The 13,282-nt window shown below is 35.2% G+C and overlaps 1 protein-coding gene across 1 annotated transcript in view; it reads left to right on the top strand.

Annotated features, from left to right (window-relative positions):
• Positions 1-1,913: 1,913 nt before the first annotated feature.
• The window catches only part of LOC107565749 (uncharacterized), a 20,770-nt gene continuing 9,401 nt past the window's right edge, over positions 1,914-13,282 (top strand). Inside the window, exons 1-5 of the mRNA XM_016251019.1 lie at positions 1,914-1,969; positions 6,731-6,857; positions 8,906-9,078; positions 11,648-11,832; positions 12,396-12,537. Of these exons, the coding sequence (XP_016106505.1) occupies positions 1,927-1,969; positions 6,731-6,857; positions 8,906-9,078; positions 11,648-11,832; positions 12,396-12,537 (670 nt within the window). The 5' untranslated portion in view covers positions 1,914-1,926. The remainder of the gene's footprint in view (positions 1,970-6,730; positions 6,858-8,905; positions 9,079-11,647; positions 11,833-12,395; positions 12,538-13,282) is intronic.

The following is a 13,282-nucleotide window of genomic DNA, read 5'->3' as shown; positions in this document are numbered from 1 at the left end:
TGTGTGTGTGTGTGTGTGTGTGTCTGTGTGTGTGTGTGTGTGTGTGTGTGTGTGTGTGTGTGTGTGTGTGTTAGTAAATGAAGAAACTTGCATCTGTTCTGGTGCCGTTTTTTTTTTAAGTCTGTGACCCTTGTGGCTGTTGAAGATGGATGGATGGATGGATTGTAAACAGAAGCTTAAAATCATAAATAAAATTATATTGGAATTTATAGTTATCATAGTATATATACAGTATATATCCCAATCCAAAATAATCTTGCAGTGCACCATATTCCTTGTACTGTATGAATTCTGTCTCATCACTGAGAGTGTCAAGGTATGTTCTGCTCACTGTGGACGTTATCCTCACTCTCTGTTGGAGATTAAAGCTTATAGTGATTTTTTTTATGGAATAGCTTGCAGAAAATGTCTGCCTGACAGATCTCAGTGAAAAAGGTGTCGTAAGAAATCACATGTGTCTCTGTGACAGAACTCAACTCGACAGCAAATAAGAGATAGAATGATGCTATTGTTTAGCTGACATGTCTTTCAACGGTCTAAAGCCTGAAACATGCACTAGTATATGAGCCCACATACTAGTGTTTCTCTACAAGCATGCTTTCTTACATCGTTGTGTTCTGAAAGCACTCATTGCATCATGCTGCAATGGTCAGTATGGCGTACTTTAGCATAAATGGTCTTCTGTGGTCATGGTCAATGTATTTTTTTTATTTTTTTTTATTTTAAGGTTTACTAGGTTTTTGTTCTCTTAATTGGGTTTGATAGGATTGCTGTTCCAAAATCACATTGCAATGGAAAATATAAAATAAAAAAGTTATACAAAATATTAATAAAAACAGAATCTCAATTACACTAAAATACGACTCCTTATCATATTTTTATTTTGGTGGCTTAATGTGAGGGATATTCTGTAATAAAACATCTGATTATTGATATGTAATATATTGATTATTATTATAACATTTTCTATTATTTTTATACAAAAACTCTAAAAAAATTATTTTTAATAATAGACTCGCTTTTAATTAAGAGTTTCATTTTTAGAAAACCATCTCTTTTTTTTTTTTTTTTTAAGAAAACCTTTAGTTTTATATGTGATCAAATGAAAGTTTTTTTTTTATTTATTTATTTTTTTTTTTTTGGAAGACCAACAGGTTTTGACTTGTTTGGTCCCACTCTGAGTTTTCACATTAGTTTATGTTCTTCCCTTTTTTTATGTGTAAATAACAAGTAAATAAGTCCTGTCCACAGACATGCAAATATATCTAATGCTAGACCTACAAGTGCTCATAAAAGCACAGATCAAGAGGGTCAAAGCCTAATAATGTGAAAATTATTGAAATTAAAGTGCAACATTTGTTTGCTTTAGTTTGTCGGTCACAGATTCTGTTCCACGTGATATCATGCAGTAAAATGATTATGTTTTGCGTCATTATAGGTAATATAGTTAGTATGCAGTAGCTGTGCCAGCTGAATCTACCCACGTCCCTCCCGAAGGCATGCTTCATTTCTCCCGCACCTTTCTGAGAAGTGCTTCATTTCCAGTTTCAGTTTTCCAACTGATAAAACCTGAAATTCGAGATGTGTGTGTGGTGAGGAACTTCTATAGACGCCCCTAATGGGTGGAGGCCAACAGCAGAAAACAGGAAGGTGCTGATAAGACGCTCCAAAGTTCACCGGCACACCTGAGGAGCGCTAGATCTTCCTCCAGACCGACTGCAGATGGACAACCGGGGACGGACTCTGTCATTGCACAAATGACAGCCATCGAAGAATGTCCCACCGTTTGACTTAATGTGATTTTTCTCATTTGTGGATATGAGATTTCTAGGAAGCGTCTCATGGAAATAATGAGACGACTGTGTCTCTGACCGTTGGATCTTTATTGGAAGCTTCTCAATTGGAGATATTTTCACTCGTCTGGATATGTGGCCTCTGAGAGTTACTGTTTTCTTGCTCTGCTTTACAGGTGAGTAATAAGAATCCACGTATTTCTTTAAAAATATATTTTCTTTCCTTTTATTTTTTTTAAAGTACTTAAAATAATCTTTTTTTTTTTTTACATATTTTTGTTTATTCTATTTTTATACTTTAAATTTTTTTATGTTTTTTGTTTTCAAAATGACAATGAAATTAACTTTTTTTATTATTAGTTTTTTTTTTAAACTGTTCAGAAACTGTAGGCCATAAATATTTTTCTTACTGACCACGAAACTGTATTTTCCATTGTATTTCTTTAAAAAATTATATTTCATTTATATATTTGTAAAAACTAAAAGTATTTAAACAATAAACTTTTACTTAATATATTTGAAATTATTTATCATTATTATTAATTCAATCAAAATCACAATAGAATATGTGTTTGTGACAATCAGCCAAGGTTATTATAATTAACTAAAACATTTAAAACATTGAATGAGGCATTTACTAAATGAATGAAATGAATTAAAAAAATAATTTCAGTCAATATAAATAAAACATAATGAAATTAAATTAAACAGCTAGCTGCCAAGGCAACAGTTCTCATTTTTATTTAATTTAACTTGATGACTAAAATCATATTAAACTACATTAATGACTAAAATAAAAAGACTGAAATAAAAAATAATAAAATTTATAGACGTTTAAAAAAAATTATAAAAAGACAAAAAATTACTAAACCTCAAAACTAAAATGACCAGAGAATATAAAAATAAAACTGAATTAAAATTATTAATAAAAACTATAAAAGTATCTCAATGACACTAAAGTGCTATTTAAGTCCAATTTTAATTTTGTTTGCTGAATTAGAATATTCTGCATGTAAGAACCTTTTTCTGTAAACAAAAAGACTTGTAGTTGAACTTTAGAGTTGTTAGAAGATGCCAGTATATGAGTTGCATGTGTTTAATTGTGTATGTCATGTCAGGCCGTACTACATACGATCACGGATAAACTACTTCAGTTAACACCTTGTCTTATGCTTCTGTTTATAATCAAATTACACTCCGTCTGGCAGGCTTTATTTACCCATTAAAACTTATTTTATTCACATTTGCTGTGAGTGTTACTATTCACCATCTGTAGAGGTCAATCTCTTTACACGAGCAACACTTTCTGAAAAAAAAAGGCTGGTGTATCTGGAGCCGTTCAGTTTTCCTCAAAGGAAAATCCAAACGTGCAGAGATTATTCATCCAGGCTCATAATCGATGGGAAACCATGTGGATCATCATCTCGCTGTGAGACGCTCGTCAAACTCTGTCCATCGACCGCTGAAACTAGAAAAGGAAAGTTGGCCAAGAAGAAAGTTTGAAAAAGCCCTGCGATTTAAAGGTTATATATATTTATTGATTGATGTCAAACATCCTGAAGAACTTGAGCAGGTTTGTGGATGCTGCTCAGAAGGATGTTGTTTCCTCTGCTGGTAGTGTTTCAAATGATAATCTGAAGAGTCAAGCGAACTCAATTCGGAAATCATTGCAAACTCAAAGACGGCATCATCTTCAACAGAGGAGCTTCTGTCTGTGTTTGTTTAGTGTGTTATAAAATAGAGATGTGCAGCGTTGGGGAAAGTTACTTTTAAAAGTAATGCATTACAATATTGCATTACTCTCTAAAAAGTTACTTTTTTAGTTACTTTTTTATGGAAAGTAATGCATTACGTTACTTTTTCTCTTCTGGGCTGGGCTTGCAAATTTATATATATATATATATAAATTTCTATTTTTGGCAAATGTAAAGGCCCTTTCGCACCAAAAGTGAAATTAATAACCCTCAGTTATTCTGGATTGCAGGAAACATAGAATGCAGGAGAAGAAAGTTCAACACTCTGCAGCAATAAAAAAGAAAAAGAAATGTCATGTTTATCTTAAGTCATTTTTGCTTATTAATATGGTTGAATTGGATCAGCAAAGATTGGCAGCAAAGATATTGGTTAATAAAATGTGATTAAATGCATAAAAGATATTTGTGTTATTTAATACATTTAATTATTGCAGGTTTGCATTGCAATGCTTCCATTCATTTTGAGGAATACTGAATCTGATTTTGTGCAAGTGAAATGAGTGAATGCATAATCATATTTAGTCTAGAACTACAGTAACATCATGTTCTCTCAGCAAACACAACGCCTCTGCACTTACTTCCCATTTCTTGGGGACAGGAGAGCTGTCAGTCAATAAATGGGAAAATAAAGTAGCTTGCGTTACTTATTTGAAAAAGTAATTCAGATATTTTATTGTAAATTTAAAATTAATGCGTTACTTTATTAGTTACTTGAAAAAAGTAATCTGATTACGTAACTCGCGTTACTTGTAATGCGTTACGCCCAACACTGGTGATGTGTTACGTTCATGAACGGTTCGTTCAATTTGAACAAATCTTTAATATAACTCGGGAACATCGAGTCGCCTCAGCAATTCATGTTGACCGTGCATGCACAACATCCTATTGATTCTTTACAGTAAACAGAAATGATTAGTTCACCTCTCGAGTCTTCGTTTGTTCTTTTGACACGTGATGTGACAGCAGTATTGGATACAGAAATGAGTTAATAATTCCCAACCTTCCTTACAAACACGTTTACAGTTATGTGATGTGTTTCTGGTCTCAAATTGTAGCTTTTTAATTTCTTACAATTTATACATTTGCGAATTTCTGTCATGATGCTTAACATTGAATGTGATAATAAAGAGGCTTAAACTTTATCCATATGATGAGGGAAAATCACTTTGACAAAGCAAAGATAGCTATATATAATAACAGCAAACAGTTAATAATATGCAATGTTTGTGTTTGTTGTAAGATACTGAGCCGGGAAGCAGGCACGCGACAAAAGAACGAAAAATAAAGATCGGGAGGTGAGGAAACAGACTGCATAACCTAAAACAGTGAATTAATCATTACTGTTTCTCATCATTTAATTTGGTCGTGGTTGCATTATAGTTTTATTGCATTGACAGTCTTATTCGAAATGTTGCATATGTGTTGTGGAACTTGGCTATTAACATGCAACCTTTGAATTATATTCTGCTGAAATGAATGAAATGACTCGGAAAAAATATTCGTTCATTTTGATCAACGAGATTCAAAGATCCGAGTCAGTAGAATGACCCGATCTTCCCATTACTATTATAAAACGGTTAGGTCCAGTCCTCGATTCTGATTGGTCGGCAAGTGTGTTTTATTCAGGATATAGGCGCGGCTATGACCGCTTCACCCAACGGTTCTGTGTATCACTGCGCAACATCCGTAGCAACATAATCTATAATATAGCATCAAAACTGAATATTACTGTATTTATTTGTTTCTGTTTCAGATATGTTACTGTATGTCCATCAGTTTACACTGTAATGATGCCTCCACGTTTGCGAGGTGTCGCAAATCGGTCTGCTTTAAACTAAAACACAGGAAAGAGACGTTTTCTCATGCTGTGAGATAAGCAGATGTGTGTGTGTGAGAAAATATTATATCCAGCATATTCTTCAACGCGGAAGTAAGCCTATGGGCGACACTTCCGGTTCATTAGCCGCTATAGGAATATAATGAGCAGAATTACAACGTACGGTAAAACTGTTTGCACTACAAACAAGTGTTTATATAAGCAATATCGAGTACGAGAGTGATATTGCATTTATACAACAGTTCGACGGAACGTGTGTAATTAAACAAGAAACAACGGAGTGCCTAATAAAACCCTCTTTTGTGTGGAACTACTTCCTTCCGCCACGGATTCAAAGCTCAAGTTGACTGTTAACCATACGTCACTTTTAGAATTCGTATCAAGGGCATGTGCTGCTTCAGTTAGGTTATTAGTGAGAAATAATGAGGTTATAAGAGAGAAACAATGCGGCAAGACGTGCATCCAAATGAGAAAGAGGGAGACCGCGAAGCTAGACGTTTCTTCTTATATTAACTAATGTACTCTATGATTAGCTCAGTGAATAATTTCAAAAAAACATAGACCCGGCTAGAACAAGCGGAGTGATACAAAATTGTGAAAGGGCGTTCCTGTAGCGATACCAGTACAATATCTCACGGTTCTCAACCAATCAGATTTGAGAACCAGAACGAACTGTTGTATAAATTACGATAATACATTAAATAATATGGTAAGACACACCAATTTGCAATATCAAGCCGCAAAAGGAGCGGTTTTGTACTGTTAAAAATAGCTGGAAGCGAATGAGACCGGAAGTATAGAATTTACAAGTTATACATATACACATTTTTAAGGGAAGAATAAGGTGGATATGGTGTTAAAAAATAAACGAGATTGCGGATGAGAACAGTTCCTATTCTGTGTTTTTATTTGAGATCGAAAAGATGAGGAATGTTACACCTGAGCATTCTCTTACCGTTTACTGTTGCTGTCAGGAACTATTTTTTAGCGGAAGGGTAACATTTACTGAATTTACTTCAAAAAGGTAACATCAATACATACATTTTTGGTTTTAATAATTTTGTGTGGTAACCGTTTTATAAAAGCAATAAGGTACTCATGGCGTGCTGTATTGTGAATAAGTCACGCCTCGAGTATCTTATTGCTTATTGTTGTAACCACATCAACTGTGGAGTATAAATGGAAAAACCGACCCGAGGGACAAAGTGTCCACTTTGCTTTTAGACAAAAGACATTCAGACCAGAACATCATTAGTTGATTTATATATAACCAAGATGGTCACAACACAATGAAAGATGTTCACAGACCTCTAAAACCATCTCGCCTTTATTGTTCTGTCTTGCAGGTTGCTGGGGTCAGAGCTGTAATCGCACGAAGGCTTATTTTGAGTCCAGGAATTTCTTCAGCGTTCTCCATTGGGATCCTGTTGACGTTCCGGGTCAAACGCTTCTCTACAGCGTCCAGTACAACCTGTGAGTGACAGACATGAGAGCAAAACAGGGCTGGACCTCTGCTTTTCCTTCCACCCCCAGCCCCCCTTTTATCCATTTATAGCATGCTAGGTACAATTGCACAGATAAGGAGATTTTTAAATATATGATCATATTAGAAGTACATTGTTATTATTACATATAATCATGTAAATACATTAATCTCTATTAATATATATAGAAAGAGACCACTGTTGCATGATTATATATTATTAAAATGTCAAATTAATATAAAAACATATTAACATAATATATTAAAAAGCAAATTTAATAAATATATATAGAGAGAGAGAGAGCGAAAGAGAGAATGTTTGTTGTACTAAATTATATATGATAAAATACAATAATGCAATAAAGTTATAATGTATTATAAAAAAAATTAAATTAATGTAATATATATATATATATATATATATATATAAGAGACTATATTGTTATACAATTACAGACATACATTTTTTCACATCATGATATTACATTTTGGTACAGTAACTGCCGAACACTACTGAAAGAATTAATAGGGGTTTGACACAGTCCTTTGAATTAATGGGAGCAATTGAAAGAAATTTGAAGAAAAGTTGAAGAAAACGCACACATTTTTTATGCTAATGTCATGCTTACGCCTGTGCTCACATGGCATTATCATTAAAAAACATCTGAAATAATTTGTAGTGTTTTAAATATATAATAAATGATTTGGCCATGGGTTTAATGTTTTCCTCTCAGTCCTTTGGTTTTCTGTGAATAACATTGTGAAGTCTGTGACTCGTGACTTTGGTGAAGGACACGCTGTGGTCAGCTGGCTGTGAATCTCTGAACTGCAATTAGAAACAGAGCAGGAAGAAGCTGCGTCTGCGAAATGTTGCCGGCCCTTTCTGGCCTTGGCACCGAATCTTCTGCACCAGTCAGTTACGCTTTACAGAGAAACTGATGGGGGAAAATAAATGTGATGGGAATGGAGGGAGCAGCAGTGCATGCTGGGAAGGGTCAGTGGGGCAGACAGCGGATGACGGGATGAGAGAGGAAAGCTTCAGAAGCTCCAGATAATCCCACATCAGTCCAACCTCTTCACCTCTCCACCCATATTGGAGCTTTTGAGCTTTGAATGGTTTTCATATGCTTTTCGTTTCTTATTTTTGCTCCGTTATACAGTAGTGGATATATGATTACAGCAAAATAGTTCAGTGCCTGCTTTTTTAAAAACATTTATGATCAAAGATATACATCATATATCGAAAAAAAAAAAATATATATATATAATTTATTATTTTTATAGAATACTTATTTATATAAATAAAATTCATGTTATAATTATTTTATTTTATATTTTTATATAAATTAGTTTTGTTTGTAATATTTTATAGTTATACGTTTTTCATTTATTTTTATAGAAATAATATTTATTTTAATTTTAATCTTAATTTTAAAATTAATTTAATTAAAAAATATATATTTTTATATAAAATATTTTCTTTTTTTATATTTTCAATCTAAACTTTTTTCTAGAAGTGCTTTTTTTATATTTGCTAGAAATAATTGTTGTTTTCTTCATTTTTAATTAAAAAAAATGTATTTTGTATTAACTGCCATTTTTTACATTTGTAATTGAACAAGTTCAACGAAAACACTTTTTCCAAATTAAGGTCGTTGCACTGAGAATTTGCATTTATTGACTTTATGACTTAATATATTTATAACTTGAGTTGTTCCAAAGATAACAATGATCATGCAATATCTGATACATGATGTAACGCATGATATGACATATGCACACAGTAAACAGGGTGTGTAATGATGTACCAGGTGAAGAGCAGGAGAACTAGTTTAGGCTAAATAGAATCTGGTTAGTCTGGTCAATTTAAAAGAGTTTCTGTGTGCACTCACTGCGACTATGATTAAACAAGATCTGCATTAAATGGGTGCTGATTCATTTCCTCCAGAGACTGTGTTTGTGTTTGTCACGTGCAACTTTATTGAATGTAAGTGAGTATCTGCTGTCGTTCTTCTGACTGAAGTCTGTTCTGTTGCAGTTATGGGAACCCGTATGAACCAGTGACATGGTGTCAGAACATCTCCACTCCTGTTTGTGACATGACGGATGTGATGACCCATGTGATGAGCGATGTGACCTCTAAATATCATGTTAAGGTCAGCGCCGGTGGACGATGCTTGGGAGAGGTGATGTTCACTCCGTTTTGGGAAAGTAAGTTATTTTGGACTTTCATTCTTCAGCTCAAATTATGTTTGTGGTCAAGCTAAAGGGATAGTTCACCAAAAATGAAAATGTGTTGTTAATTAACTCACCCTCAGGCCAACTATACAAGATGTAGGCAAATGTTTCTCTTCAGTTGAACAGTAAAGAAGATTTTTAGCTGAAACCGTGATCATTGGTGATTCATAAAATGCAAGTCAAAGGCTACTGGCACTTTAAGTGTCAAAAAAACACATCAGGCAACACAAAATTAATCCCTGTAGCTCCTCACAATATATTGAGGTCTTATGAAGTGAAACGATCAGTCTCTGCAAGAAACTCAACATTATTTACATCATTGTAATCCAGAGCCTTAGGTAAACAGTCTGGAGTGATGTCCGGTTCACGAACAAATCATTCTGGCCACGTACACACTGCAGCTAAATTCGGTTGTCAGTTCACCTTTTACTTCTTAAAAGGAAAAGTGTTCTGTACACACATAATTCACTAAAATACGGGAGTGACAACCGCATTAACTCACGAAAAATACAGGTAGTGACAACCACATTTACAGAAATTCTAAGCAGTGTGTTACGGAACTGAACTGAACAACTAGTCGTTAATGACGGTTTTGAACGTGCACCAGAAATGTGTCTTCATCTGTATGTGAGATGCAAGAAAATAACAATGAAAGAAGTCTTAGTCTTAGCATATTTTGACACGGGGCTAGTTACGCTCACAGGCCCTGTGGTAAAGTGTCAGTGTTGCCAGATCTTCATAGAAAAGAAAAAAAAACAACAAAACAAACAAGGACAAGCACAAAAAACACTAAAACACCCAAATGCTTTGTTTTATAGCACAAAAAAAAAACATATATCTCATATCCGCAACAGACCACTTTATTAACTTCATAAAGTGCCTGGCTTTATGAGCTAAGACTGAACAACATACCTAAAAGCACTTGTAAATACGAGGATATAGCAACACTGTGAGACAGCGCGCTCTAAAGCAGCCTCCCGAGCATAAACAAAACACAGCACGTCTATCAGCGGTAGTTTAGTTAAAATCGACGGACAAAAAGAGTCTTTAGCCAAAAAATGGCACATACCAAACGGCAAAGACAGCAAAAATGTTGCTATGGTTACGAATGTGTGAGTGACTGCTGTTGCGTACACACATGGAATGATAATTTACGGGACTCACTCCTGAAACTTTGTGTACGTGGCCTCTTTTGAACCGGATCTTTGTGGTGAACTAGATGAACCAGTTCAAATCAGATCAAATCAAAACTAACTAACTTTCAGATGCCTGACAGTCACTCCAACTGGAAATAAGCCGAAATACCGCCGTATATCTGATCCTGTGATGAATGAACTGATTCAGCGCATGGGGTAAGCAAAATAATCTTGTTTTCTGTTTGAAATAAGATTATTTTGCTTACCCCATTGGCAGATTATTTTGATTTATTTTTCTGAAAACTCGACAATAATTTTTACTTGTCTAGAAAATCCTTCTTGATTTAAGAATTTTTAGATATCTCTGCTAGAAACAAGACAAAAAATCTATGTAAGAAAAGTCGTTTTTGCAGTGTAATTCAAATATCCGATGAGTGTCGCTAAAAGTTAATGCTGTATCGTGTTGGAAATATCACCTACACTAAACCCAACCCTAAACTCACCTGATAGTGTCAACAAATGCAGAAGTAATATAAAAAACACATTTGTTGATGCAGCCGTGCTATTTGAACTTCCTTATCCGGATCTGAGTTGTTCTGTCGAACCGCATAGTTTCACAGGGTTCGTATCTGAGGTCTTCATCTCTCAAGTGCAACGCCATATTGCGTGAGCTTCCGAGCAAACATTAGAACGAATTCGAAAACTCACGCATATGAAGCTGAATATGTGACGAGACGTTCAAAAGTATCCGTTTTCAAACTTTTAAATGTTAAAATTGTTTAGAATTCATAACATAATATTCCTCAAGTAATTATGCGAAAATTAGGCTTTATTAATCGAAACTGTATTACTGGAAACTGCAGCGATTCGTGTGTATAGGTACGTTTTTTTGAGTTTCACAGAAATGTAGGTAGAGGAATGTTTTACGTAAACCAACTAGTGATGTGAACCAGTTCATTGAAATAAACAGTCACAAAGAACCAGTTCGCGGAAAATAATCATATTTCCTCATTTGCCTGAGGCTCTGGGTTACAGGTAATAATGTTGTAAATAATGTTCAGTTTCTTGCACAGACTGATTGTTTCACTTCATAAGACCTCAATATATCGTCAGGAGCCATGGGGATTAATTTTGTGTTGCCTGATGTGCTTTGTTTGACTCTCAAAAATGTGCAGCCGCTGACTTGCATTTTATGAATCACCAAGGACCCCGGTTTCAGCTAAAAATCTTCTTTACTGTTCTGCTACAGAAATAAACTCACCTACATCTTAGATGGCCTGAGAGTGAGTAAATTAACAGCTAATTCTCATTTTAACAACAACATATTAAACAGCAAACATCATAAACTGTCTTGATAGTTTCTCAAAATCTGTCTCTCTGTCTCTGTTCTGTTTTACTTGTTTCAGCCACATTCGCAGCTCCGCAGCTGTCAGTAACGTCAAACCGAACCCATCTGAATGTGACGGTTTCGCCGCCGATGGCCGCTTGGAACTGCTCTATTGAGAATATCGGCTTTTGGGGAAAAGGTTTCCTGAGATCATCCATTAAGTACACAGTTCGTCTGACACATCCCGAGTCACTGGCTGGAAAGGTTATTATTCCTGATTCTCCTTCAGTCGTTATTAGGATCCATTAGGATTCATGTTATTATTTACTTACTTAACTTTATTGTCCTTAAAAGCAATTCTTTATGTATTAGTTGCTATCACCCCATAGAAAATCTTTGGAGGGAGTTGAAAATCCGTGTTGCCCGCGACAGCCCCAAAACATTACTGCTCTAGAGGAGATCTGCATGGAGGAATGGGCCAAAATACCAGCAACAGTGTGTGAAAACCTTGTGAAAACTTACAGAAAACGTTTGACCTCTGTCATTGCCAACAAAGGGTATATAACAAAGTATTGAGATGAAATTTTGTTATGACCAAATACTTATTTTCCACCATAATTTGCAAATAAATTCTTTAAAAATCCTACAATGGGATTTTCTGGATTTTTTTTTCTCATTTTGTCTCTCATAGTTGAGGTATACCTATGATGAAAATTACAGGCCTCTCTCATCTTTTTAAGTGGGAGAACTTGCACAATTGGTGGCTGACTAAATACTTTTTTTCCCCACTGTATGTGTGGAAACCTGTGCATTCTGTCTTTTTGCAGGTATTTGAGGACACGTCTCGCTCAGTGTTTCTTTGGCTTGTGGAGACAGACGTGCAGTACTGTGGTGATGTGTTATATACGCTCACACATCCCGGTCTGTCCAGTCCCAGTGAAAATGCCTCCTTTTGTGTGACTGTCTCAGGTAATTCAACAGTTTGTGCTTTGATTGATGTGAAGAAAACTATAGTCCACATTCCGATGACTGAATCTGAACACCCACAATTCATGTTTTCAATGTTTTATTGTTTCCCTTCATTAGTACCCTAACTAAATCTACAATTTACATTATTTATTTGTTTATTCATTCATTCATTCATTCATTTTTGAGCTTATATTTTATTATCATTATTTTATTCATTTATTTTCTTAGACATGAATGTATATAGAATGCAAAATAATGATAGCAAATGAGACAAAGTCATTTTATTTTACTATTATGTAACAGAAAATGTGCACTATATACGATTGTCAACTACTTATTTATGTAATAATTTATTCATATTTGTAACGGGGCTGACGAGACGTGAGACGTGTGGATCCATCTGCAAGCTTTATTTAAAGAGGCAGAGGACCACCACGGCGGAGCAGAGGGAACAGGAAACCCCCCCGGTGAACCACACCCATCAGGAGACCATGGCGGAGACTGTAACAACGAGAGAGCAGAGACAGACAACACAGACAGAACATTGGGGTAGATAGACAAGACTGAGCATTCAGGGGCAGCCTCCCTGGCTGGGTCGGGACAAGACAAAAGTTCACAAACGGCCTCCATGACCGTGGTGACAGGACAAGCAGGGAGTTCGTAAACAGACTCTATAGCCGTGATAGGACAGACAAAGAGTTCCCAGACGACCTCCTTGGCCGGAACAGAACAGGCAGATCGTTCA

This window comes from Sinocyclocheilus grahami, unplaced genomic scaffold, assembly GCF_001515645.1.
Source record: "Sinocyclocheilus grahami isolate Dianchi unplaced genomic scaffold, SAMN03320097.WGS_v1.1 scaffold1024.1, whole genome shotgun sequence".
NCBI lineage: Eukaryota > Metazoa > Chordata > Actinopteri > Cypriniformes > Cyprinidae > Sinocyclocheilus > Sinocyclocheilus grahami.
This window is presented reverse-complemented; position numbering and strand designations above follow the sequence as displayed.